This window comes from Chamaea fasciata, unplaced genomic scaffold (genome assembly GCF_029207755.1).
Source record: "Chamaea fasciata isolate MVZ Bird 193981 ecotype frontalis unplaced genomic scaffold, bChaFas1.0.hap1 SCAF_4, whole genome shotgun sequence".
Classification (NCBI taxonomy): Eukaryota; Metazoa; Chordata; class Aves; order Passeriformes; family Sylviidae; genus Chamaea; species Chamaea fasciata.
Window position 1 is genome coordinate 69,812,950 of NW_027094089.1, and position 26,666 is coordinate 69,839,615.

Consider the following 26,666-nt stretch of genomic DNA (forward strand, 5'->3'; position numbering starts at 1 on the left):
GAGATTCAAAGTAAAAAGAAAACCTGTGATGTCAGGGCCTTTGTTATACCTTTGTCATTACCTCTTCTAAGCAAGAGACAGCAACAACAGTGCCTCCAAACCTTCCAAACTCAGCAAGCAGACTTACCAGTCTGTGTGCCTTTTTTAATTGTGCTGAAGAAAATTGTTGTGGCACAATAATGCTGAAATACCTGTAATATCTGTCCAGCTCTGGTAGATGCTAATTTTACAATACACTGCACTGATGGGGGTTAAAACAGTGTCATTCCAAGTTAGCCTGAACAGCAGTCATTATTAAGTGACTTCTCTTTGTAGTTGAAATTTAGATACATGGGCAGATGAGTTTGGTGTTTATTCATTGCAAATTATAGTTCTTCTGCTGAAGAGGGAGCAGAACACCAATACTAATCCTATGAGTAATTTCCTAGTAAGCAGTAATTTTGAATGTTCTAGGCCCAACACAATGATCTGTTTTCATGATTCATCAGTAAGCCTGAAACACTTATTGTGAAACCTTAGATTAAAATAAGATATTCAGTGGGGGAGTATTTTGTTCCAACACAAAACGTTTTGATACTAAAATTATAGTTGAAGTGAAAAGAGTGGATTGAAATATGAACAGATTTAAACACTCATCACTTTTTCTGCTGGTGAGGATTGTATTAATGCACACCAAGTAAGGGACACATAGTTATGTTTGTGGGTATGGATATGACTGTATTTACAACTGTTTATTTATGCTTTTTGTTTTGTTTTGTGTTTTTTTTTTGTTGTTTTTGTTTTGTTTTGGTTTTGTTTTGGTTTTGTTTTGGGCTTTGTGGGTTTTGTTTGTTTTTGTTTTTGCTTTTGTTTCATTTTCGGTCAGACAAGTGTTGATCTTCACAATGAATGTACAGAAACTCACACGGGGACCTCTGCGTCCGCACCTCTGGCAGCAGGAATTTTTGCTCTCGCACTGGAAGCAAAGTAAGATGTCACACCATTAGCTTTGAAACTCCCCTCTATCAACCACCCCACCACCTTCCCCAAAATGCCTGTTTTAAGAGGCACTACCTCATACTGCAGCTGAAGTTTATGTCAGTCACACTTGCTCAGGCTGATGACTGAAAAGAAGCAGCTACTTGCCCCAACACCTTCCTAGAAAAGCAGAACCTGTGTGAGTAAATCATGATGACTGAGGAATATTTTGTGTATTAGCAACAGCATTTACTGATTTCTGGTCACCTAAAAGTGAGGGTGCACATGGATTCAGGAGAATGTCATTTGAAGACAATAGGCTGCAGGAGTTTAAACTAAGCGTCAGCCAATTTACAGAAAAATTTCTGCCAGTGATGAGGCATAAAAGGGAAGGTGCCCAAGCTTGTCTGTCAGAACAGGCAAGCAGCAGTCAGGTTTGGATCCTGTAGGGCAGGTAGCCAGAATTTAGGCCTTGGGGAAGCTGAGAAAAGACAGGACAATGACCTTTTTCACAAAATACACTTTAGACAGTGATGCATAGCTTTAATACTTGTATGGTGTAGATTCAGCTTGTTTTTCTGCTGTACACCCCTTTGGTGACGTGAGCCAAGACACTTAGGTATTTTAAATGGTAGGGTGAGTCACAGATGGAAGCAAATACCCAGTTTTCAAAGCCCAGGTCCTAAAAAGATGGGTGGGAAATTCTAGTATTGCTAGCTAACTTTAAGTGTCTGAATTTTTTCGGAGGATTGGACTCTGCTCTTGCTACATACCTGTTTTTCTTGTACATGGAAATCTTGTCTGCTTGGAGAAGTATTGTGAGGATAAATGCAACATGCTGTGTGTTATAAAACAGTGGGATGCCATATACATTCAAAGCACTTTCTGTTTCAGTCTAATAATTGACAGAAAAATGGTAAATAACCCTGAAACAACTAACCAGGAACATTTTCCAAACAGCCCAGGTCTAACATGGAGAGATATGCAGCACTTAGTAGTGTGGACCTCGGAATATGATCCACTGGCTGGAAATCCAGGATGGAAAAAAAATGGAGCAGGACTGATGGTCAACAGCCGATTTGGGTTTGGGCTACTCAATGCCAATGCCTTAGTGGATTTAGCTGATCCCAAAAAATGGAAACATGTACCAGAAAAGAGAGAGTGTACTGTCAAAGACAAGAGCTTTGAACCCAGGTAAGGATTTGCATTACCAGTTACCAAGCTGGTGTCTATTGTAATAGAGCCTGAAGGATGATATTCTTCCCTGATTGCTCTGAACGAGAATAAGGGACTTCTTTTGATGCATTTAGTTTTGCCAGACTGGATTCCCCAGAGGCAGGCAAGCAGCATTTGCCTCTTGGTTTGTTTTTTTTAGTGTAAGACTGATTGAAATTACTAGCATGAAGCCTTAACAAGGACAAGATTACTATGTCTGCTTGTGCAGACAGTGTATGAAAGGATGATACTGTGAGGCTGAGCCCAGTCAGCAAGGCTGTGAAGTTTTAGACAACCATCAGAAGACACATAAAAAGATACTGATATCTCGCAAAGATTTTTAAAAAATAAAAGTGTCTGTAATGGGTCTTAGCGATTCTTCTCCTGTGACAGGCTTGTTCGTGTTGAAAGCAAGGTGATATATTGAGCTATAGTCATGTCTGTAGCGTTTCTCTTTGAAACACAAGTGTCCCAAAGGTTCACTGAAAGGTCTTATCAGCCACGTGCCAATAGCACAGTGAGCCTGAACAGACAGATTAATTATCATTAGTCACTGAACTGGTTAATCAATAACTATATCTAGACTCTTTTTGTCTCCACATGTTCTCGTATGGATTTTTATCCAGAAAAACTGATCTATTTCAAAGGCTGAAATTATACCATGTGAATGCAACCAAGGTCTGTCTGCAGAAACATTGTGCAGTGTTTTGGAGAGTCACTGCTTGGTAATCTTATTATTCATGCTATTGTACTATCAAGTTGTTTTGATGGAGTCTGTTTTTTTTCACAGAAGGTTGACCCACTACTGATGTATGTGACTCTTGCTCTTTATGTGTTTTTATTGCAGTCCTGTAAGTTACATTATGAAAACAAAGATCCCATGATCCTGAGTTTAGAATTATTTATGTGGAGATTTAGATTCCCATTCTGTTTGGAAGTAATGGGAACTGTGCAGAGAAAGCTATGCAGAGTCTCTCTCAATGCAGAGCATAAACAGCAGACATTACCTTTTTTTTGTTGAGCTGGCACTGACTCTTCCTTTCTCATCATTCTGAAATGGCTGTTAAACATGTTAGTTACACGTCATGACCCAGAATCAAAAGTTTCTGTGGGCAATTAAAGAAGTGCTTCAATTCTGACAGATTATTAAGAGCAAATGAGGAAGTCATCATTGAAATTCCCACAAAAGCCTGCGAGGGTCAAGAGAACTCCATTGCATCTCTGGAGCACGTGCAACTTGAGGCAACGATTGAGTATTCCCGTAGAGGTGATCTTCACGTCACTCTGATTTCTCCGTCAGGTACGGGAGGCAAAGACATATTTTGTTGGTGTTGCTGTAGTGTATAGCATTTTCTTCAACAAAAAAATGTGGTTTTCAGTGGTTAAAGAGAGCTACATATATCATTGGACAAATTCAGTGAGGATAAAGCATCCAGGGAGCTATAGAGACCCCTCTTCAACCTTCACCTGTTCTGAGTTATTTTTGTGAAAAGAGATTTGAAAGTCATACTTCAGAAAATGAAGGCACAGAACATTTTCACAGAAGCAACTGGACCTGTGAAACCTCGGGGCTCCTGGAAGACAATGAATTACAGATCAGTAATTCTTATCAGACTTCCTGTGATTTAGCAGTCTAATGGAAAACTGAGGATACCTGATTCCTTAGGTTTCATTTCATGCATGTCCCCACTGGTGTATTTAAAAAAAAGAAGTGTTTTTGTTAGGCACCTTAGTACAAATGTACTAAATGAGCTAGAATACAGCAAGCTGTCTTGATAATGCCCTTGAAACAACACAATAAGACAAAAAAAAATTATAAACAACTAAGAGTAAAGTCTGTTAGATCAAACTGGCATTAATAGGGAAAAAAACAACAAGCTTTCACATATGAATTTAAATATCAGGCTGATCTAATTTGTCTGTCTCTAGGTAGCAATCATCAAGTATTGCTGCTTCCACTGCATTATCATTTTGCTTTCATGGTTAAATTGTTTTTCCCTTGTTTCTTGCTGCTTTTCTACTTTCCTGCAAAACATTAGTAGCAAATGTATGACATTCTGTAGGAGCATCCGCGGATGGCAGGGAGAAGGAATTCTGCTGACCTGAGATATCCTAGAATATGTGGTTTTATTGCAAGGGTCGTGGGTATAAAGGGCCTTGCCTTCAGCCACCAGCCTCAGCTGAAGGGAAGTCCCAAAGAGAGAGGGAGAAAGAGCAAGGGGGTAAGAGTTAAGAGAGAAGGGAGCGAGTGAGTCAGGTGGTGGGGGTCAGAGAGCAGGGGGAAGAGGTAGAAGTAAGAGCCAGGAATAGAGAGGTTGAAGTAAGAGAGCAAGGTCCTTGTTACAATGCATTATATCTCCTTTTGTGATGAATATTCTAATTTACAGTGACCAACCAATACAAGACATAAAATCCTATAGAATCTACATATAGCCTATAAGAACTACTACATTACCATACTATGTTATATTTTAAACTCCAAAAACTAATCTTTAGACTTTTCTGTTTTGCTACATTGACTTTTGGATCCCTTAGCCAGCAGAAAGGTATTGTTCACTCAAAAGGGATTCTTCGTCAGCTGGCTAGGCTATTGTTTTCAGGTTATATAGTAACTAAGACTCGGTATCCTACAACTCAAAATAAGCTTCTATTTCTGATTATAGGTTTCATATTTTCAGAATCTTTTGCTAAACAATCATTTTTATAAGGTTTCCCTGATTCATCTTCCCCAACAACATTCCTTTTCTATATTTATGGTGTTACCTTTAAATATATCTATAAATTGCGACAAGGCTTCTTGGGGCTTCACTGCTCCTTATTATATAAATATTGCTCCCTTGCTTTTTTCCTTATGTGTAAACAAGCCAAACAAATTTCCTTCTGTGCAGTAAAACCTCTTTTGCTGCAGAAGTGCTTTGTGAGCTGCGGCATTTTTGTAATAATAACGATGCAAATGTTTTTTTCCCCCTATTGGAGGACCAGGCTGTAGCAATATATATCCACTTACCAAAAAAAAACCCCAAAGCAGTGATGAAATCATGATGAGACTGTGGTTTCATAATACTTCATGAGCTGGTTTGCCTTCAAACTTCAATTTCAGAAGCTTCTTGAACGGCTCAGTGGTAGGAAAGGCTGGTTGTGCCTGACATATTTTTTTTATGCTTCTTTTATGTGCATTCACTACCTTTTCGTGCCAGAGATAGAAGACTGAACAAGATGTACCTTCTTGGTGTGGCCTACCAGCTTGTGCACTCCTAAGCACTGCTGTGAAAATAATTACAGGAGCCGCTGCTAAAGGAGCCACTGCTGAACAGTGTATTTTCCAGGTCACCTCTGCTCTAGGCAGTGTGCAAGCTGACAAATATGAAAAGCAGGAACCAGGCAGTACATGGACAATGAGAGTGTTCATCTTGCACCCACACAGGGACCAGCACTGTCTTACTGGCTGAGAGAGAGAGAGACAAATCTCCAAATGGCTTCAAGAACTGGGACTTCATGTCTGTCCACACATGGGGGGAAAATCCAGCAGGCACCTGGATTTTAAGAATTACTGATATGGTAAGTATGCGTGTATGCTAAGTAGCTGTGTTTGGGAGCTAACACAGCTGAAATGATTACTCATCACTACAAAGATATCCAGCTGGTTTAACGATTAAAGAAAAAAGGAAGGGTCAGATTGTCTTGTTCTTTATGTAAATGCAAAGCACCATTCTCATTTCACTGACAGGTACCTGTCCAAAAAAATTTCATGACTGTTTTTTGCAGACACACGTCACCAAAATTAATCACTTAATAAAGTTTTCTGTGAATCTTGGGTTGCAATATGAAATCAAATTTACATATGGTTAACTGGGAATTCTTTTCTGCGTAAAAGCACACAGCATGGATCTAGTCTTCTCTTGGTCCATGTGCACAGTTTTCATTAACTGAAAACCTTTTGAATTAATGATTTTTTGGGGGATCTCTGCAACCGACTCTGGTGTATACATTTCCCTAATTTCTTTCTGAGAGTATCTAGTGCTGAACAATGTTTAAGGATCAAAGCCAAGTAGTCTACAAATACGAAATAAATCAGTTTACTAAAGCCACTTGTGGATATGGATTACAACAGTCAGACACCGGAATTAAGCTGCTCAGTAGGCAACTGAAAAATAATTCCCTTCAAAGAGAGAGTGATCAAGCTCACTCATCTCATTGAAGTTGTCTGTTAATAAGCTTGTCCTTAGGGGTCAGATCTTGCCAAAACCTGAAAACTTCCTGTTAGACACTGAGCCTTCAGCTCCTATTGGCCTCAAATTGTATGCAGGAGGGTGTTGCCAAGAACTGAGCAGATGGACAAGGCACCAGGAGTAAATATTACTATCAGCAGTGTAGTGTTAATGCTGCAGGCTTATAGATAACCCCATGGTTACAGATGAATGCATTTTTGTGGGACAAAGTTAAGGAGAGCATTTTGTTTGTAAAATAAAGCAAGATCTTTGTCCTCAAGGCATAATATACTCTTTCCCCACCTCGTTGTTTTTTGTGTTCTTTGTACTCGTCTCTTCCACTTTCTACTTCTGAAGTACTGCAATGAAAATTTATAAACAAACATTTGCTTCTTGCTTCCACACACTGTGTTTCAGATTGCTGTATGTGTGTTGTACACCACATAGTAGCAAAGAGTAGTATTTCACATTTCTACTGGTAACTTTTATAAGGAAATTACCAAGGAATGGCCTAGTGAACAAGTTCAAATGATGCAAAATACTACTTCAGTAACTTCTAGCATTCTGCGTTACGACAAAATTCCATTGATTCTTGCATGATGAGTTAATAATTATGTTACATCAAAATGTGAATATTTTGAGTGGTTAAGCTATTGTATTAAATCCCACATTCTAATATACTCTGTCTCTACTATATCTGCGGGTTTGTGCTTATGAATCATGCTCTATAAGTAGGTGTTGAAAGCCTGATAGTTTGCTTTGATCGCTTCTGTGTACTGTGCATTCAAGTGTCTATTTTGATCTTTTGTGTCCTGAGAACCTATTCTGATGCCACACTTGTTTTTCAGTCCAGACGAATACAAAATGAGGGGAGGATTGTAAACTGGAAATTGATTTTGCATGGCACTGCTACCCAGCCTGAACACATGAAGCAGCCACGTATGTATACATCCTACAATGCTGTGCAGAATGACAGAAGAGGAGTGGAGAAGATGACGGATCTTGTAGAGGTAGAGTTATATTACATTTATTCCTTACATGTTTTTCAGTTTATAAGATTTTTTTTTCCCTATTAAGAAGACATATACTCATTTTGTATTCACTTCATCTAATCCCTGCCTGTTTTTGAGTGTATATCGTAATTTTGCGCATGTCAACAACTGATATTTTTATTAGTCTGTTTTCGAATTGCAAAATTTAAGGGGTTTAGGATGATAACAGGAAATTGCTCCTAAAGCAAGGAACTGTATGGCTAATGCAGTTGAGTGGTAGAAGGAAGGAGGAAGACAGACACACTAAATTTATGTCATTCTACTGAAAACTAGTGTCACATTCTAAAGGAACTTTGCATGCTGGAGTGCTTCTAGTGAGTTTGGAAGGAATTTCAGGAACAAAGGGCTTGACAAAAGTCAGGGACTCATTGATTCAAAAGGTTTGGCTCAGTGGATCTGTTGCTGTCAGATCCTTTGGCACCCCCTGTTTACCCTACAGATAACAGTACTATAAAAATAGGACAAGGCAGGGTGACCCTGGGTTTCAGGATGCACACGATGGTACTAATGCACATTTTAAATGTGCTTGATTACGTCAACAGATTCAGAAAATAATCCCATCACATCGAATTGTCTCCCCATTAAGTAATTAGGACATCCATAAAGCACAGATAGTTTAACCTTCCTCAGACAGGTTATGAAAGGTGGGCGTGATAATGGTCTTTAAATCCATTACATAAATATTCCCAGGTCTAGCAGCCACAGGCAAGAAGATAAACTGGAAGAAAATAAAAGTTGATTCAGCAGGTGCTGTAGGAGAAATGAATGGACATGGTAAAAATTAGATGAATATAAAATGAGTGTTCAGTTAGAAATACAGTTCTGGGTTGAACGAGGAAGCTCTGCAGGCATATACTAACATTGAAACAAGATCATGCCTCTTACCAGCTGCTCTGTGAACCTATATTTGGGATTGCTCTTCCAAGATCTTCTAGATATGTGTTATGATCACCCATTAGCCATACTTCACTGTCTTTTTCTCAGATGAGATCATCTACAGAGAAGGTTGCATGAAAACACTGGTTCTGTCCTTTTCTTAAGAGAACAAGGCACAATCAGAGCTACTATGACCATTGCATATGTGTTTCCTTCATTTTGAGTGCTGTGTTCCATGGCACAACCAGGAACATCTCTTAAGACTGGGACAAATATTGGTATAAAATGACGTGTTGTATCCTGCCAATGTGGAATCTGAATTTATAAATGCCTATATTGTGGGGGGACTATTTTTTGCAGTCCTTTTGATAGTTTGTTTTGGTTGATAATGGCCTGCTTGCTTTCTAGATGCTTAAGTGGCTCCTGAATGGAAATATAACATTTGCCCACACCTAGATGGAGATCACCAAGCAGAGCAAACCTTAATCCAGTCGGTCTTTCATTGACACTTGACCTTTTTTCCATGCTAATCTGTATTCTAGGACCATACCACACTGGAGAGCCTGAGTGAAAAACCCAAAGCTAGAGAAGACACCAGCAGCAGCAGTGACAAAGCAGAAGATAAAATCCCGTCAGAGGCCATGCTGCATTTACTGCAAAGCGCTTTTAGCAGACAGGAGGATCAGAAGCAACTGCCAAAGAAGACCGCTAGTGAGAAGTTAAATATTCCATATGAACACTTCTATCAAGCCCTCAAAAAATTGAACAAGCCCTCCCAGTTGAGAGGCTCAGAAGAAAGTCTGTACAGTGACTACGTTGATCTTTTTTACAATGCCAAACCTTACAAGCATAGAGATGATAGACTGCTGCAAGCGTTGGTTGATATCATAAATGAAGGAAATTAACCATAGGGTATGGCACTGAGTTGGAAATATTCATTCTCCCCACCTGTAGTTTTTCTTTCCAAAATGCTGTGTATGCTCTAGTTGTGTGATTGCTGCTTTGATTGCTTCATATTTAATAAAAATATCAAGAAAGGGAAAAAACGAGTGCGAGGGGATAAGGCAGGAAAATTACACTTTTTAGTATTATCTTTTTTCAAAACCTTTCTTCAGAGTAGATTTGGCCCCTCAGGCATGAAATGCAATAGTACTCCCCTGAAAACCCTAATGCTCTATTTTAAACAATTTTCACATTACTTATTCTTCCACCCTCTTCACATTAGCATGCAGTAGGATTCAAAACCTGAATTACCAAGCAGTTTTGAACCAAACTGCCAAAGCTATGGGGATATATTCTCATCCATGGATTTGTCGTGACTATTCCAGTCTTTGTTACATTTGTCATTTATTGCAATTTAATACTTGCAGCCAGTACTGTTTCCATCATAGATGTTTTGTTCCTTCTCCAAACAATGCTCCCTTGCCCTTCTGTTCTCCTGTAAAGGAACATCAGGGAGGCTGGGGTTGGACTGGGGCATCAGTGAACACTGATGAAGTTATTCACAATTTAGACTACAGACAGGAACAAACTAATAAAAAAGACCCCCAGTGAGGCACCCCAGATCATGGGATGGCATCCTCTCCAGCTGACTTGGAACTTACCCAGGTGAAGTGCCTGAATTATGAGCCTGGTCTTTCTAGGCCCTATGTGTTTAAAGAGGACAGAGTCTCACTTCAGAGCACTTGGCTTTCTTTTCACCAGTTATGAATCACCTGATGGAGTACTGATCTATTTGTGCCAATTATAGGAGCTTTGGGCTCCAACCTCCTACCTGTGGAGCCTCAGTTAGGTTTCCAAATTAGTACAGCTGCCTTCTGAGATGCCTATATCTGCAAGTAGTCAGGCCAAGTGGAAAAGAAAGGGTAGCTGTTGAGGGAAAGTCCACCCAAAGAATGTAAAATTCCCAAAACATCTAGGAAGACAAGGCAAAATTGTCTGAGATTTATTAAAAAAAAAGAAAAAAAACTACCCTGAGAAGGGTGAGCATGGAATGTGGAGTGGGAAGAAAAGGTTGAGGCAGAGGTGGCTGTCAGAAAGCAACTAGTGTGAGCAACTCCCGAACATTAGCAGTTTTCCACACATACCTCTTTAAATAGAGTCAAAATGATATATTATTTTGCTTCTAACATTAAAAAAAAAAAAAAAGGAAAAAAGAGTGAGAAAAGAAGAAAGTCATGTTGGATGCTCAGAAGAGGTAGGGGATCTAGAACAAGGAAATGGAGATTTCCAGGGGATAGTTATCTAATTGAAGTGCTAAAGAAAACCCAAAAAAGTGCTGACTGGTTTTTACTTTTCTTCCTCATCTCTACAATTTAAATGTGTTTTGCAGATTCTCTAGAAATATTTGATTAGATCCTTCTTCACTGTCTGTTCTTTAAAATTATGCAAGTGTCCCTAAGACAGGAATTTTATATTTTGCTCATAATCCTTCAGTTCAAATAAAAGTTTTTCAAACTTCACATTAAATTCTGTAATTTAAAGGTAAAACTATTTACTGTAACCAAGTAAGTCTTCTGTGGAAAAAAGGACTTCTCTTAAGATAACCTTGAAGATTGTCTTACCAAATGTAAGCTGTAAAAACATTCTTTGTGGTGGCTTTATGCCTATCTTGGTCTTAGCCTGCCTTTTTGCGAGTTTTAAGGATGCTTTAATACTCTTCTAGTCAACAGTTGAGAAGGATAATATCTCCACTATTGAATGTCTCTTGTACTGAATCACTCCCTCTCTACTAAGAAATTTGCTTAGGAAGAGAAGTCATAAAAAAAAAAAAAATCCCTGCGAGTGGTCCAGATCAGAAAACTTTCCCTTTGCTGTCCTTTCCATGCAAAAGCTTTCTGGCAATGCATAACTAATGAACAAGCAAACCATGAAAATTTCTAGTTGCTGCTATTATGGAATGGGAGCACTTATTTTCACTAATGTTTAATTTCCAGAATAGACTCATCTGGCGAGGTAAGGGCCACTTTTAGTCCAGTGCAATGAAGCTTAGAGGCTGGTTCCCTCAGATAACAAAAGATTTAGCCAGTCTTCATTTGGGCATATTACAGTGAGGAAAGTACTAACATTCCATCAGGCCTTGAAAGAATTTTTCAGGTTAGAAGGGTGAGAAACAAAAGACCCTCCCTTGTTTTAAGATCAGTTCATATGCTGCAGCCAAAGTTTCAACAGAGGACAAGTTAAAAATCTCTCTTTTGAATGTTTCCAACCCAGATCAGCTTGTAAATTATTTTTATTGTTAGTCTTTCCTTGGTGCCTGTGTGGATTTTGTGAAAAATGTAAAAGTAAAAAAAAAAGTTTTCTCTCAGAATTTTAAATTATATTTTCATTACAGGTATTTATAATATAACAAAGATTTTATTGGACAGAATTTTAAAAGGCATAATAAATTATATTGAAGAACCAGATTTTTTTCTTGAGAAAGAGACAATTTCATCCAATAAACGTATTTTTTAAAAGGCATGTTACAACAGCAACTGCAACATGTATGTGATGTGATGTTAACATTTGTCTACTAGTAGCATAATACAATGTGTTAGCAGAGCTCAGTGTGTGGTCTTAACATTTGTAAAGAAAACAGTAAGGTAAAGTCAAGCTATTGACCTAAAAGGAATGGGAAATTGAGTTTAGAATGAAAAATAATAGCTTGGGGAAATTACCAGGGGTTGGGTGGAAAAAAATGTGAAATGTCTTGAAGATGAGGGCTTTCTAGGGATCTGTTCACCAGTAACACTCACTTGTTTCTTTCTCACAACTGCAGCCAAGTAAGGTTTGCTGTGGACATGACTGACAGCAGCACTGCCCGTTATTTAGACAGTTTAAAAAATTCTGCCTATTTAATACACAGATGTACACGTCAGAAGCACTAAAATGAAATAATGCAACAAAAAGAGTCAGGGCGTCAAGGTAAATACATGGGTCTTCATTTCCTTGCATGAAAACAGTTGAAATATTTGTTGTTCCCTCCACCACCAATGTTTCAAGCCAGCAGAGAAACAAGCCTTTTAACCTGTATATACTGTAAATAGTGTAACCAATTTCCTCTCAATTATAAAATCTGCTTTGTCAAATGCCCTAAAGGATAATTAAAACACTTTTAATGTGATTTCAATGGATACTTTCCCTTAGGAGAAATACTTACAGTAAATGCACACAGAAAATGGATTTCTGAGGTGGTGTTAAGAGAGAAATCTAAGGCTGAATTAAAGCAAACTACCTAGCTTCCACACTAAACAGTATTTTTTTCTCTCAAATTGACTGAGTTTTGAAATGCATTTGAACTTTCTACATTCACCTGCTTTGAGTTATCCAGGCAGAGTTTCTAGTCAGTCACATCTTGTAACTCCAAACTTGTTAATTTAGTTTTCAAATGAAGTGTCCTCTTTCTTACTTCTCCCTTTCCTCTTCACTCTGAAAACAAACATAAGCATTCTCAGTAAATAGAACGCTATTTTAAGAGAGAAAAGGAGGGCCTTACAAATAAAATGCTAGCTCTAGTGTTTGTTCCTGCATTACCTTAGCATCATAGATTAAATGAGGATGTGGTCTGTTTGTTAAAAGAGCATATTCACAGGAAGAGGAAACACCTGATTGTTGGGGGTTTTTGTGTGCAGATGACACTGTGGAGGTGACAGTCACAATTAACTCTTTGTGCATCAGAGCAACAGGAGAGACTTCACTGTCCCTAAGAGTCTCCTTCTGCAACATTAAGCCAGCCTTTGGAACTGCAGTTTTCCAGACATTACAAATCTAAGGAAAGTTGGTATCTGAGTGAGTTCAGCTCTGAAAGTAATTATAGGTGAAAAATTGCAGGGGAGAAAAAAAAAAAAGAAGAAAATAGTTATTATACAACACAGAGTACCTGCACAGTCTGAACCCTTTCTGTTTGATCAAGTATTTCCTTTCAGGAAGCTCATTTTCAAAGCTCTGAGGATCCATTCCATTCACAATAGCGTTTTAGAAAAGGAAAACTCTGGAAATGTGTATTTTGCTAGGAATCAGTTGCCTATCTAATGTTTCTAACTGCAGACTGAAAAGGTTCAAACTCCAACCCCACTAGGCACTAATAAAACTAATTTCTGTGAACATTCTCCTATTTAATTACACAAGTAGCCTTTAAAAATATCACTTCTTCTGCTGCAATTTGTGAGAATAATGTAACCAGAAAGAATGAGAAATTTTGCTTCCAGCAATGCACTAAATGCCCACTAAAATGAACCATAGATCTAATATGTTCCATGCTCCACTGAGATACCAGAGAAAAATAAACAGATAATATATGAAAGTGGGTAGCTATCAGGAAAATATATCTTAATGGTTATATCATTTCAGCTATTTGACTGCCTCCAATCAAAGGTAGCTAAGCACGTATCTCTTTCTTTCAGATGTCATATTCTTTCCCTAAAAGAAATTAATTGGTTACTGTTGCATGTAGCATTTTGTTTGACTATGGCCGCATTATCAGCTAGCATTTCAAGCAATAAACATGCAGCATAGTGCAGTGCCATATATTCTGATAAGGAAATGCACGTAGGACCAGGGGCATGCAGCTCTGCATGCTCTGCTACATCGTGAAAAATGAGGTTCATTTTCTATGTAAATTTTAAGAAATAGATTTAATAAAATAATAAGACAATAAAGAGATAAAAAAGCAAAGTACGGCCAGCTGGGTGACTTGGCACTCAGCCAAGTCCACACACTGTTATATCAAAGTCATACTTTAAATACCCTTTCTATTGCATCAGTCTGTTGAATATTCATATTTTTCCATAAACTAGTTTTTATATTCTAGGAACTGTTTTGCATGGCCCCTCCTTGGGCCCGCCTTTTTAGAGCATGTGTGTTTCTTGTCTGTGTCTTCATTATCACCTCCAGTTTGGGCCTTGGTCCATGCTTTCTTCAGATGGTAGATGCTTGATAGTTGGTATATCAATAGCAGAGTCCCTTTTTGCATGTTCACTGGGTGTTATCCCAGCCAAACAGACAGTTTAAGCATACTATATCAGCTAATACCACTATGCTTCATTCTCTTTACTAATAGCAGAAATGAAAGAAAAACTTACATTCTTACCACAACATTATTACTCACATAACACACATCTTGCGGAAAGCCAACCGTATAATATACATTTATAACATACATGAAGGGCTTGTGTAAAACAGATCCATAAAGGCTGGACAAAGAGGAGAGTCATGTGCCAGCCCCATTAGACCCCGAGAATTAATTCCACCCTCAGAATGACATTGGTGGGGTGCAGTGCACCACAAACATCCAGGATGTCAAGATGAAGTTCAGTCCCACAGTTCAACAGGAAGCTCAGCTGCTTCCATCCTAATTCACTGCTCATGAAAGACATATTAAAAACTGAGGATTTAGAAAGAGCTCTTAGCTATGAGTTTCTCCTCTTTTACACTGTATTTCCATTACCTCAGTTCAGAGAGGTGCACCATCCTTGAAGGAAACTTTTCTGAAAATACCAGTGGTTATTAAAAGCACTGTTTCATCCATGAGTTTCAGGCAGCAGGCTGTTTGAATGCACTTCATTGCTTATAGTTTTACGTAGAAAAATACGCACAGGTGCACACGTAACAACTCCATGTAAAGACTCTTTGATGCTAGCATGTAGCAACTCTTAGCGGGAACAACAAGAAGACGCAGCACTAATTTGCTAAAACAGAGTTCAAAGCGAAATTTCTGCTTGGATTTTCCATCGTAGTATTGCTAGTGCATGCTGTTTTGGAGTGGGACTGAAGAGGGAGGGAAAATTGCTTGTTTGGTAATCCCTTTAGCAACTGGGGTGAAGAAATTCCTGAGGAATTCTGTATTTCTGCAATTGCAGTAATGGAAAAATAACTCTACTCCTTTAATGCAAAAGATAGCCATAACTCTGTAGGGGGCTTTGAACAGTTTAGACAGTTAAATCTTGCCGGCTTTGTAACACAGTTTACAGTTGTGTATTGGGCTCTGTGAATGCTGGGTCTTGAGTCTCTAGCAAAAACATTGCAGTCAAAATTTCTTCAAGAATTTGAGCATAACATTTGAATAAGTATTTGAATTATTCCTATTGTTTGAATATGAATAAGTATTCATAATACCCTGAATATTTATTTATATTTACTTTAATAGACATAGTCTTTAGATGCTCTATCCGCATCTTATAGATGCTTTAGAGCATCTATAGGTTCCAGAGGTCATTCTGAGTCACACTGCAGAGGAGACTATCTGTCTCCAGGTGTATACAGCAGTTGTGAATCACACTCTTCATTCAGGCACTGAATTTTTGTGTCTACAGTTAGGCAGTGTTAATGTTGCCCTGACCTTTTCCCCCTTCTCACTACCAGGATGGCGCTGAGCCGTGCTGAGACCACCTTTTATAAAGCTAGGCTGAACCTTCTGTCTGTGTGTTCAGACAATGGGGAACTCCAGTCCATTGATGGCTGTAGAAAATTTGCAGGGATCTCCCATTGTTGTCCAAGATTGTTGTCTGCAATTGGATTGTTCTCTATTCTCAAACCCCCAGGCTTGAGAAAAATTAATTCAGAAAACAAAAGGCATTATTTTCTTTAGGAAGCCATTTAAGCACAGGCTGCGTGCGATGTAAAACCATTAAACCTACACTTCATCTTATTTAATTGCTTAAATCACTCTCCTTTCCTGTGTAAGTGCCTATATGGGATCAAGTACCTCCCTGAGCACTTGGCTGAATCAGAAAGGATTGCCCCTGCATGGTACTTTTGCACAGAACCGCAGGGGTATGATGGTAAAGTTCTGCTCAGTTATTGCAAATACCTCCTTGCAATCCTATATTGAGTGTGTGAGTCATGCCTGGATTTCCATACACTGTGCCACCAAGTCTCATGAGCTGCTTACACTGCAGTGTACTGGGTTTCAACCTGGCATGATGAATCACCTTTCCTCTGGGAAACGTGTACAAAACCTTCTTTATTAGGGAAACAACACTTGCAGAGCCCCTAAAAAGCATTGCACATTTGGAGACCTGACTTCCACACAGGATAACTTCATCTCCTTAATAAACATATCATAAACGTAAACAGATGTTGAGATATTTCACACCAGTGTGACCCTACTCTTCTTTGGAAGCTCAGGGAATGCTCTACATTTATAAAAATCTAGACCATGTGTAGTGTATTATAACAATTAATTTATTTTAATATTATGAGGCTGCACAGATGCATCAAGGTCGAAAAACAGTCAGAAGATAGATGCTTTGTTATGAATTTTGAGTAATTCCGCAATGCTCACTCTGAACGCACTCACGTAGCTGAGAAATGAAAACAGATGAAAATTATTTTACTTGGGTGTTATTCCACAGCGGTTGAAAAGAAAGAGATGGAGGTTTGGAAACAGAGTCGGGCAAGAAGGAGTACATTTTGTACACTTTGTGCTTTTCCATTCTCTTTATTCAAGCAGGTCTGTTACTGTACCCTGGCTTCAAAGGAAAAATTTTAGGGATCCTTCTGCTGCTCATGCTGATGAGTCAGATATGGTTTGTTTTGTGACAACTCATTGCTTTCTTGATCTCTCATGTCTCTCTTTCCTATCAGAAGTCTAATTATAAAATCCAAAGCCCAGCATTTCCAGCTATTCAAGGTTCATCAGCTCTGCAGTTTGTGTTAATGAGCTCGGTTCTTTGAATTCACCCCTGTAATTTTATACTAGCTGAGAGCCTAAGCCATTATCCATTTTTGGGAACAGTCATCAACATGTACTTACCTTTAGAGATATCAGAGTTTACTTTTCTCAGAAAAGCTAATGGCAATTTCCCCAGCTCAACTTGTTGCACTATTCAAAAACCCTACAGACACCTACCAGATACATGACCCTCACAAACCATTCTTGATGGTGGAAGGGTCTGCCTTTACAGAAACTTTTAAAGGAAGCAGAGGGAAGGAGGGACCCAACTTTTGTTACCTTTCAGTGGCATCTGAGAAGCTAAACCCCTTCAGATATATTTTAAAACCCAGCCTATATTGTACCACCCTGGAACAAAATATCCATGCATGGATTTCCAACTGTAATTATGCACTAAACTGGTTGAATGCTGTCATCTTCTGTTAGCTCAAAGTCAAGGCTCAGCTTCCAAATATCTTTAGTTTGCATCTGCAGTGTGTGGAGACATACAATTAGTTTCTCTGTGTGTGGGAGTAAGAGTGGAAGAGGAAGAGATTTGATTTACTGCATTGCATATAGCAATGCACCTGATGTCTAGATCACCCTGCCCCATTATGCCCTCCTTTCCTGAGTCACAAGTGGAGCTCATCAGCTGAGGCACTTTTGTTTCAGGCAGTACTGCTGTCCCTCAGTAATAACCAAATTATGAAAAAAAAAGATTAACAGCCTCCTTGGACTTAGACATTTAAAAGCAACAAGGATTTTGCTTCATGGAGGCTGCCCTCAACCCTCTTTGCCTTCACCCTCAGTGAAGGGCATTTTTGGTGGAGTGAAATTAATGACAAAACAGTGCCTCATGCATTTAATTCTCATTGCCATCACTTGGATCTACATGTTGTTTGCAAGATTTGCATCCTGTGACATGTGGGAATATGATGGTTCTCCTGGAGGTTCCAAAGCAGACTCCAGTCAGTAGCTAACCTGAAAAAATATATCCTCAGGACCAGAGAGCTGTGAAGCAGCCAAAAGCTGTTAGATTTGAAAGAGAGCTACCCAACCTGAAGGTAGTGGTCACTGTCCTCCAGTATTACCAATAATATACACAAACAACCGTGGATATATCTCTACGTAAATCAGTGGAAAATGTATAAAGGAAACATAACTAACTGCTCTCCCAAGTAGCATCAATTTTCCTTTGGTGACAGTGCTTCACACTTTTTTGTAGACAGCAAATGGAGACCAGAGTGGCAGAGCCCTCCTGTTCCAGTAGTTGTCATGATTCTTAACTTTTTCCAGCCCACAGGTGGGCAGGAGAAGGGTCACAGAACCATAGAATCATTCTGAGTTGGAAAGGGTTAATCAGGATTATGGAGTCCAAGCCCTGGTCCCACACAGGACACCCCAAGAGTCACACCATGAGTGTGGCAACGCTCCTGAGAGCATTGTCCAAATGCCTCTTGAACTCTGTCAGTCTTGGCACCATGAAAAGTGCCCTGGGGAGTCTGTTCCAGTGGCCAAACATCCTCTGGGGGAAAACATTTCCTGATATCCTACCTAAACCTCCCCCAGCTCAACCTCAGGCTGTCTCCTGGGGTCTTGTCACTGGTCTCAGAGAGTGAGTAGATTGGTATCTGCCCCCACACTGCCCCTTGTGAAGATGTTGAAGCCCCAATGAGGTCTCCCCTCAGTCTCCTCCAGCTGAACAGACCAAGTGCCCTCAGTCACTCCTCACAGGGCTTCTCCTCCAGGCTCTTCATGATCCTCATGGCATTCTTTGAATAGTCTCTGACAGTTTAATGTCATTTTTATATTGTCATGCCCAGAACTGCACACAATATTCCAGGCCACCCCAAAGCAGAGCAGGACAACCCCTGGCCCAGTTGGCCATGCTGGGCCTGGTGCCTCCAGGACAGGGATGTCCCTCCTGGATCCAGGGCACTGCTGGCTCATACCCAACTGGCCATTGACCAGGAGCCCCAGGACTACCACAGGGGCAGAATCCAGCACCTTCCCTCGTTGAACTTCACACAGGTGGTGATTGTCTATCCCTTTAATTTGTCAAGGTCTCTCTGCAGGGCCTCTCCTTCTGAGGCAGTCAACAGCTCCTCCTGGCTTAATGCTGTGTTCAGACTTATGTAGTTAGACTCCTTCCAGGTCTGCCTCCGAGTTATTTGTGAAGATGTTGAAGAGAACCTGCCCTAAGATGGAGCCCTGCAAAACCCCACTAATGACAGGTCACCAGCCTGATGTTTCCTGATTCTCTATAACACTTTCTTCCCAACCCATGAGCCATTGCTCACTCATCACATGATGTGTTTATCTGGCTGTGGGATGGACATTTTGTCCAGAAGGATCCTGGGAAAGAGTATGGAAAACTTTCCTGAAATGCAAAAAGATTACATCTGCTGTCTTCCCTGGATCCACAAGGGGGATTATCTTGTAAAAGAAAATCAGGTTTCTTAAGCAGGACTTCCCCTCATAAAGCTATGCTGGCTGTGACTGATGACTGCGTTGTTCTTCAGGGTATTTTATATACCTTCCAGAAAATCTTTTCCATTATTTGACCAGTCAGTGAAATGAGACTGACAGGCCTGTTGTTTCTGGGATCCTTCTTGCCCTTCTTGAAAATCAGGACAATGTTCATCCATTTCCACAGACAGCTGGGACCTCTCCAGCTCCTAACTGCTCAAAAGTCATTGAGAGAGGTTTTGGGATGACATCAGCAGCTGAGGATTCTCAGACAAATCCCATCAAGCTCCACAGATCTGTAGGAATCCTGTTGGAGCAGCAGATCCCACGTAAGGGTTAGCTGGGAGTTAATTATTCTTGCAGCTGTGTTCTTCCAGCTAGGGCACTGAGACTCCCATGGTCCATCATCCATGTTGCAGACAGAGGTAAAGAATGTCTTAAACATCTTGGCCTTGTCTGTGTCCCTGTTTGTGAGGTGACCATCTTCATCATGGGATGGGGCAATGCTGTTTCTGCATTGCCTTTTGTCATTAATATGTTGGAAAAAACTCTTGTTTGATGAGCACTAGCACTTCAGCTAACCAGAAAAATAACACAGGTGGGACAGGATCACCTTTTGTTTGCCCTGAAGAGGGGAAGGCTGATTCATCTTCCTATACATCTCTTGTTTTAGAACTTCTTGTGCCATCTGTGTGACTGCTGCTCAAAAACCTCCTGATCTGGGGCGATGCTTGGCATACCCTCAGTACTGCTGCTGACAAATAGGGTTGCCCAGAAGCCCCTCAGCCAGATTAAAATATTATGAATTTTTTGGCCTCAGGTAATACATGAATTCCCAGCACTGCTTTTCTCTGCTAGATAAAACTCTGGCTTTAATCTGATAGACACCCCTGGAACAAGATGAAGCTGGCTGCAGGAGACAGCTGGCAGACAGGATTTGTATGACAGTGTCTGCACCAAGCAGACCAGAGTTGGAGCAGAATGAAGCAAGAAGAAGAGTAAAAAGGGTGCAAGAGACCTGCATGAATGAACAAGGAACTCCTGTCATTATGCAAGAGTAAGCAAGAAATACACAGGAGATGAGAGCAGGGTCAGGCCACTTGGACTGAACATAAAGAAGTTGTCAAAATAAGTAGAAATCAGACAGGGAAAAAAGCCAAGGCCCCTCTGGAATTCAATCTAGCCAAGGATGTCAGGAACACACTGAAACTCAACAAAGGAAATGCAGGGTCCTGTACCTGGGCAGGAAGAACCCAATAACCTCAGAGGAATCACCAGCACAGGCCAGCGTGATTTGCTGGCAAAGAGCTCTGCAGCGAGGGACCAGGAGGCCCTGGGGGACAAATTGCTGTCCCCGAGCCAGCAGAGTGCCCTGGGGACAAGGAGGCCAACGGGACCCTGGAGTGCACTTGGAAGGGCACTGTCAGCAGGTCAGGGAGTGATCCTGCCCCTCTGCCCAGCTCTGGGAGGCCCCTCTGGAGTGCTGTGCCCAGCTCTGGGCTCCTCAGGGCAGGAGGGACACAGAGCTCCTGGAGTGGGCCCAGCAAAGGCTGGACCATCTCCCTCATGAGGAGAGGCTGAGGGAGCTGGGGCTCTTCAGCCTGGAGAGGAGCCCCAGCTGAGAGGAGCCCTCAGCCCTGGGTGTCCCTGTCTGCAGGGAGGGCTCTGAGCAGGGCCCAGGCTCTGCTCTGGGGCCCAGCAATGGCACCAGAGCAACGGGCAGGAACTGGTGCCCAGGAAGTTCCACCTGAACATGAGGAAGAACCTCTTCCCTGTGCAGTGACCAAGCACTGAACAGATTGCCCAGAGAGGCTGTGGAGTCTCCCTCACTGGAGACATTCCAGAACCTGGACACAGTCCTGTGCCACGTGCTCTGGGATGACCCTGCTGGAGCAAGGAGATGGGGCCACATGAGCCACTGTGGTCCCTTCCACAGGGACTGACCCATCCTGGCATTCTGGCATTCTGTGAATGACTTGCTTTTTTCTGCTGTAAACGGAAAGGCTGCAAGCTTTGCTGGGAGCTGCCAGCTTCCAGAGCTCCTTCTCCCTGGATGCTGCTCAGCAACTTCCTTGACATGAGTCTGCTTTCTGCTCAGGACAGGCAGAGAAACACACATCCCACTGCTGCCCAGATATAGAATAATCCTCACTGCCACTGCTGCCCCACCGCAACAACAGTTTGCAATTTTGAACAGACTGGTTCCTCCACTGAGGGGATTTTATAGGTTTTCTCTGTTATTACAATTTACTTAGATTGCTGTTATATTCTGAAATGTTGGAGTTTCCATTTACACTATGGCCCAAATACTTTGGAAAGGGTCCCATCTTCCTTGCTCAACAGGCAAAGCTGTGGTTCTAGTATTCTCAGCTGCCTTTTGCTTTCCTATGCCTCTTTCCTATGCCGGTGATGGATGTGCCTCCCCATCACCTTTTCCAAGCCACGCCTTTCCCAATCTGTGCTACTCCAGTGAAGCTGCAACACTTCCAGGTTTTCCTGGAGATCGAGCTACCCAGCTCCTTTTCCACTAATCTTATTGCTCTAATCTGAATTCCAGCTGGAGCAGGGATGTGCAGGGCAGGGCAGCTGAGCACAATGGGGGGAATTAATTCCCAGTATGGTACCAGGACCCAGAGGTGTTGGAGCTCCTCACTGGGTAATGCAGCTCTACGTATCTCCAGATGTCACTGAAGCATCTTCACAGCACAGCCTGCCTGTAATAATTCGTCAGCTCTCCTGCTGAGATCACTCACCCTGTTACCTTCTCCTGGGTTTTCTCTTGCTGGATTGATGTTTACTCTGTGTGCAATTTCCACAGGTTTTCTTTATTAAATTTTGCTTTCTACCCACATGCTTTGTGCCTTTTGCTTTTCTCTGCCTGTGATTCTGGTGTCCGTTGCTTTGCATTAATTTGCAGCTCTCACCAGTTCTGACTAATCCTCCCAAGTATCAAGTCTCATTACTTTCTGCTTGTGCCTTCTTCTGAATCATTAATGAGGCTGACAACTCCTAACACCTATCCCTGTGCCATCATGTTATACAAACACTCCCCAGTTTGCTATATGGTCACCTATCATTTTGTTCCAGTCCTTCAGCCAACTTTGAAATGAGAATGTTCCTTCCAAGCCTGATTTACATTAATTTATCAGAGAGGAATTTCATCAGTGTGTCAAATGTTTCAATGCAGTCCAGACCTGGCTGGATTTGCTCTCCTGCAACTGTACCCTCTAGTGCTTTCTTTGGCTTGGATTCTTTCAGAATAAAAACGTCAGTAATATTGCCAGGCAACACTTGTTGCTCGCTGCTCAGGGTCTTTTGGCCTTCTGAATTCCTGGTGGTATAAAACACTATGTGTTATCTGTATTTCGCTTCTCTGCTAAGACCCAGACAATCTTTTCCGTGACAAAGTTCATCTGCTACAATTATCAGGTGTAGGTTATCTTTTCTTAAGCATAACCTACTACAGGAGTAATATTTTCAAGGAAGCAGATTTCAGACATGGATTTCAGACAGCTGTTTGTTTTTCATCTTGTTCAGCTGCAAACCCTTCGACATGTTCCTTGCTGTTTCAGGTAACAATGCAAGAAAAGCTGTGGAGGAAATGGAGAAAGGCAGGCTGGAAAGTGGTTTCTAAGTATAGGAAGCTGGTAAATAGAGGTAAATTAAGAAAGGTTTCCTCTTTTCGGCTCACAACTCAGGTTTGGTTGAAAGATTTCCTGGTCTTGCTGGTGTTACTTGTCACCAGTTACTTGCAGCTGGCTGTAGCAAGTCAGTTCATTTCTCATCCCGCAGCTGCTAAACTTGCCAGCAGCTCATGTGATGGGAGTGCCCATGCTGTAAAGCAATCCTCCCTCCTGCCCTGAGGAAGCACCAGCCTCCCCAGGGGTTGCAAGCTTAATCAGCAGAGTCTTTAATTTCTGGATAGTCATGTACGCAGTGCACCAGTGGTACCAGATTTAACACTGCACCCAGAATCATCACATTTTGGTGGCAACTGTCTCCACTGTGCGACACAAAACTCTTTTAACTGGGCATCATTTTGTGCCCTACTCAGCACTAATAAATAATATAGGTTTTGAAGTGGAAGGGGAATTGGGTAATATCTGTTTTGTGTTCTGGTGTGAGAAAATGCCATGCGTTTTTCACAGTCAGCAATAAAAAACACCCTCAGGTCTTATTTTCCTAGTTAGCAAGAAGACTGTGTATAATGAAAACACTGATAGGTGCCTTCCTATTCAGCATGCTGACACACCATGCAGAGCACTCCAGCCACCTTGAAACTCACAGAACATGATAAAATGTAAAAATTATACCAAATAATTGTACAATTACGATTTACTGAGAACATCCTTCATTTTACTAGCAGAAAATTACACCCTTAACTGTGAAGGTAATTTTGATAAAATCAACACTCTGGGCTAGGAATTTATCAAGCAAGTAAAGGTTGATTACCATTACTTGATAAAAGCATCAAATTGTCAATAATAATGTATTATCAGCATGAAAACTTCTTGCTCTTTGTATTTACCAAATCATCTTATCTATTCGTGCAACAATTGCAGCATATGAGGTAAAATAGTAGTCTTGATTTTGCAATCAGTTAAATGGAGGAAAAAATTGATATTACTGTGAAGAGCTGAAGACCTGTTTTGTAATTTTCATATTGCCTTGGGACCTTTGGAAGGAACTGCTCTTTTGCAGGAAAAGCACTGCACCTTTTTCTTCAGCTGGTCTAGGCCATATGTTTCATTTCTAATTAAAGCATGACCCATTCACCATGTTATCAGCATGACATCAGCACTGCTGCCCTCTACCTGAGCAGACAAAAAGATGAAAAAACTTTCCTGAATAAGTGATCCCTTGCAAAGGTGAGCAAGATCATTCTGATGACTCATTTGGTATCCAGGCCTCTAAATATACTGGGAGCCGTCTGTGCTGGGCCTGCAGGGAGGACACTGAACATCCTGCCATAATTACAGAAGCTGGAGAATGGCAGAATTACCCCAACATCTTCAGCAAACCCCTGGAAATTCTTGGCCATGGTTCTGCCTGAGTCAATCCCCATTCACTGTCATTATGAACCATCTGAGTCCACCAATAATCCTTGCTTCCATAGCTTTCAGCAGGGCAATAGAGCGAAGCTGGTCTGATACTTGTTCACAACTGTGCCCCACTCTCTGGTCGGACTCGTGGGTTGGTATTTCTCACCCAGCAGGGCCCATGGCTGGACAAGAGAGCAAATCAGAAAAGTCAGTGATACAGATGGGAAAGCAAAACCTCAAACTGACATTAGAAATAAGCAGTCATTCACTAAGAAAATGGATCACACGCCCACAACTCCACATTTCTGCAGGAGAGAATAAGGGAAAAATGAGCAAAATGCAAAGAGAGGGAGGGATTGTGCTCACCCAGCTCATCATCAGGCTTGGAGCTCTATCTCGTGGGTGCTGACCACCAGCAGTGGCCATTGCCCAAAGGGGCTGGAGGACATCAAACCTCTTGAGTGTCAGAGTCCAGGGCATCCCTTTGGTCACCCTGGAAGGTCACAGACCTCAGCAGAGAGGCCTGGGACCCGAGAAAGAGGGTTTGAGATCTGTACAGGGGGGTCTTGAATCTGTACAGGGGGGTTGTAGACCCTGGCACAGAGCCCAGGAAAATACAGTCTTTGATTTTAGCCCATGGGAAAAACTTCCAACACTGAGAGAAGAATTACAAGTCACAAAGGTGTGATAGACAGTAATGTAGTTTATTACTGGGTGGAAAATTTTGTACTTTTGGGGTTCTTAGAATGGAGGTGAATGGGGAACAAGATGGAGGATTTAGGGCAGTGCCCTGGGTTCTTCTTCTTCTTCCTTGGCCTCCATCTCTTGCTGTGACGGTGGCACAAAGTAGTTCAAGGAGATTGGGTCAGAGTAGAGATGACCCATTTAGTACAGGTGATAGGTATTGGCACATAATTGTAAATAATAGATACGTAGTTATCTGTATAACAAAGCAACAACGTCCCACCACGGGGGGAGTCGTCCCGTGTCCCAGCTGCCAAGCAGATCTCGGCTGGGCCCAGAGAACATTATGAGATATGAAATAATGAACAACGCAAGAAACCTGGAAAAACAAGACCTTGAAGACTCTGTCTTGTTCTTAGTCTGGCTCGGGCTTTCAGAGGGCAAAGACTCTAAGCCACCTGAATCATGGGTGAGAAAAAACCCGAGACTGGGGATCTGGAGCTCAGCGGGGCTCTCAGAGCCATGGACATGCTTTCTGGTGGCCTTTTTACTATTGCTTTGTAACGCTGAGGAATGCGGTGTGGGTGCCATTGAATCTCTCTTAAACGTCCACGCTGGAGTCACTGATGGACATACCTGCAAATCTGGCAGGGCTGTCTGTGAGAACTGTTCCTCCTGCTCCGTCATGGCTCAGGGTTGCTTTGTCTCCACAAAGTAGTGAATGGGAAAACATTTGTCATCTGTGAGATGAGATGTTGCCCTGATCCTTGCAGAGGCAAGATACCTGTATTTCCAGATCACTGATCTTTGGAATCAGCAGAGTTGGTCCTCAGGGACCTGATTCAGGCACTGCTGGAGACTGGCTTTTGGTGCACGGAGCTTCTTATGGACCTGGATTGTCTTGGTGGGAGGAGTTCCGGCATCACCCCAAAGCAGGCTCACCTGTAGATGTGCAGGACCAGGTGGAACATTCTAGGGAACAAAGTGGAGCCTCTTATTCCCCAGAGATGTTCAGAGCATAACTATAAGGCTAAGGAAAGAGCTGAAAAAGCATCTGGTTAAACGCAAAATAAAATTAGCTGTGTGGGACCCTGAACAAGGACTAGCATTTCTTACAGCTATATTTTATCCCACAGGAGATACATGTCTCAAGTCAGAGAGATAAATTGTTTTCTAACAAAAAACTTTATATCATTTGCTTACACTTTAAAACAATGCATCTTGAATTTCAGCAGTGGTCAGTGATGTTTAAGCTGCCTCTTTGCCGCTGAATATCTGGCTGATGAGACCAAACCCAAAGGCATTTTCTCCCATACCGGCACCTGTGATAGTGATGACAGCAGGCTAGCGGACAGAGCATGTTTTTTAGCAAGGAAAACAGCTCCTTTCCCCCTATGCACCAGGGAAACTGAAGTCAGGGTTAAATACCTCTAAAATCCTTGACTGCAACAGAGGTCTAATCCCCAAAAGCAACAGATAATAACGGGGTTATTAAGGAAGAGGTTTTGCTCTCAGTGGTGGGATTTAAGGC

The 26,666-nt window shown here is 41.4% G+C and overlaps 1 protein-coding gene across 1 annotated transcript in view; it reads left to right on the top strand.

The window, feature by feature from the left end:
- The window catches only part of PCSK1 (proprotein convertase subtilisin/kexin type 1), a 29,769-nt gene extending 17,918 nt beyond the window's left edge, over positions 1-11,851 (top strand). The window contains exons 9-14 of the mRNA XM_066181901.1: positions 866-966; positions 1,918-2,151; positions 3,315-3,472; positions 5,597-5,730; positions 7,229-7,390; positions 8,851-11,851. Coding sequence (XP_066037998.1) covers positions 866-966; positions 1,918-2,151; positions 3,315-3,472; positions 5,597-5,730; positions 7,229-7,390; positions 8,851-9,213 — 1,152 coding nt within the window. The 3' untranslated portion in view covers positions 9,214-11,851. The remainder of the gene's footprint in view (positions 1-865; positions 967-1,917; positions 2,152-3,314; positions 3,473-5,596; positions 5,731-7,228; positions 7,391-8,850) is intronic.
- Positions 11,852-26,666: the final 14,815 nt, after the last annotated feature.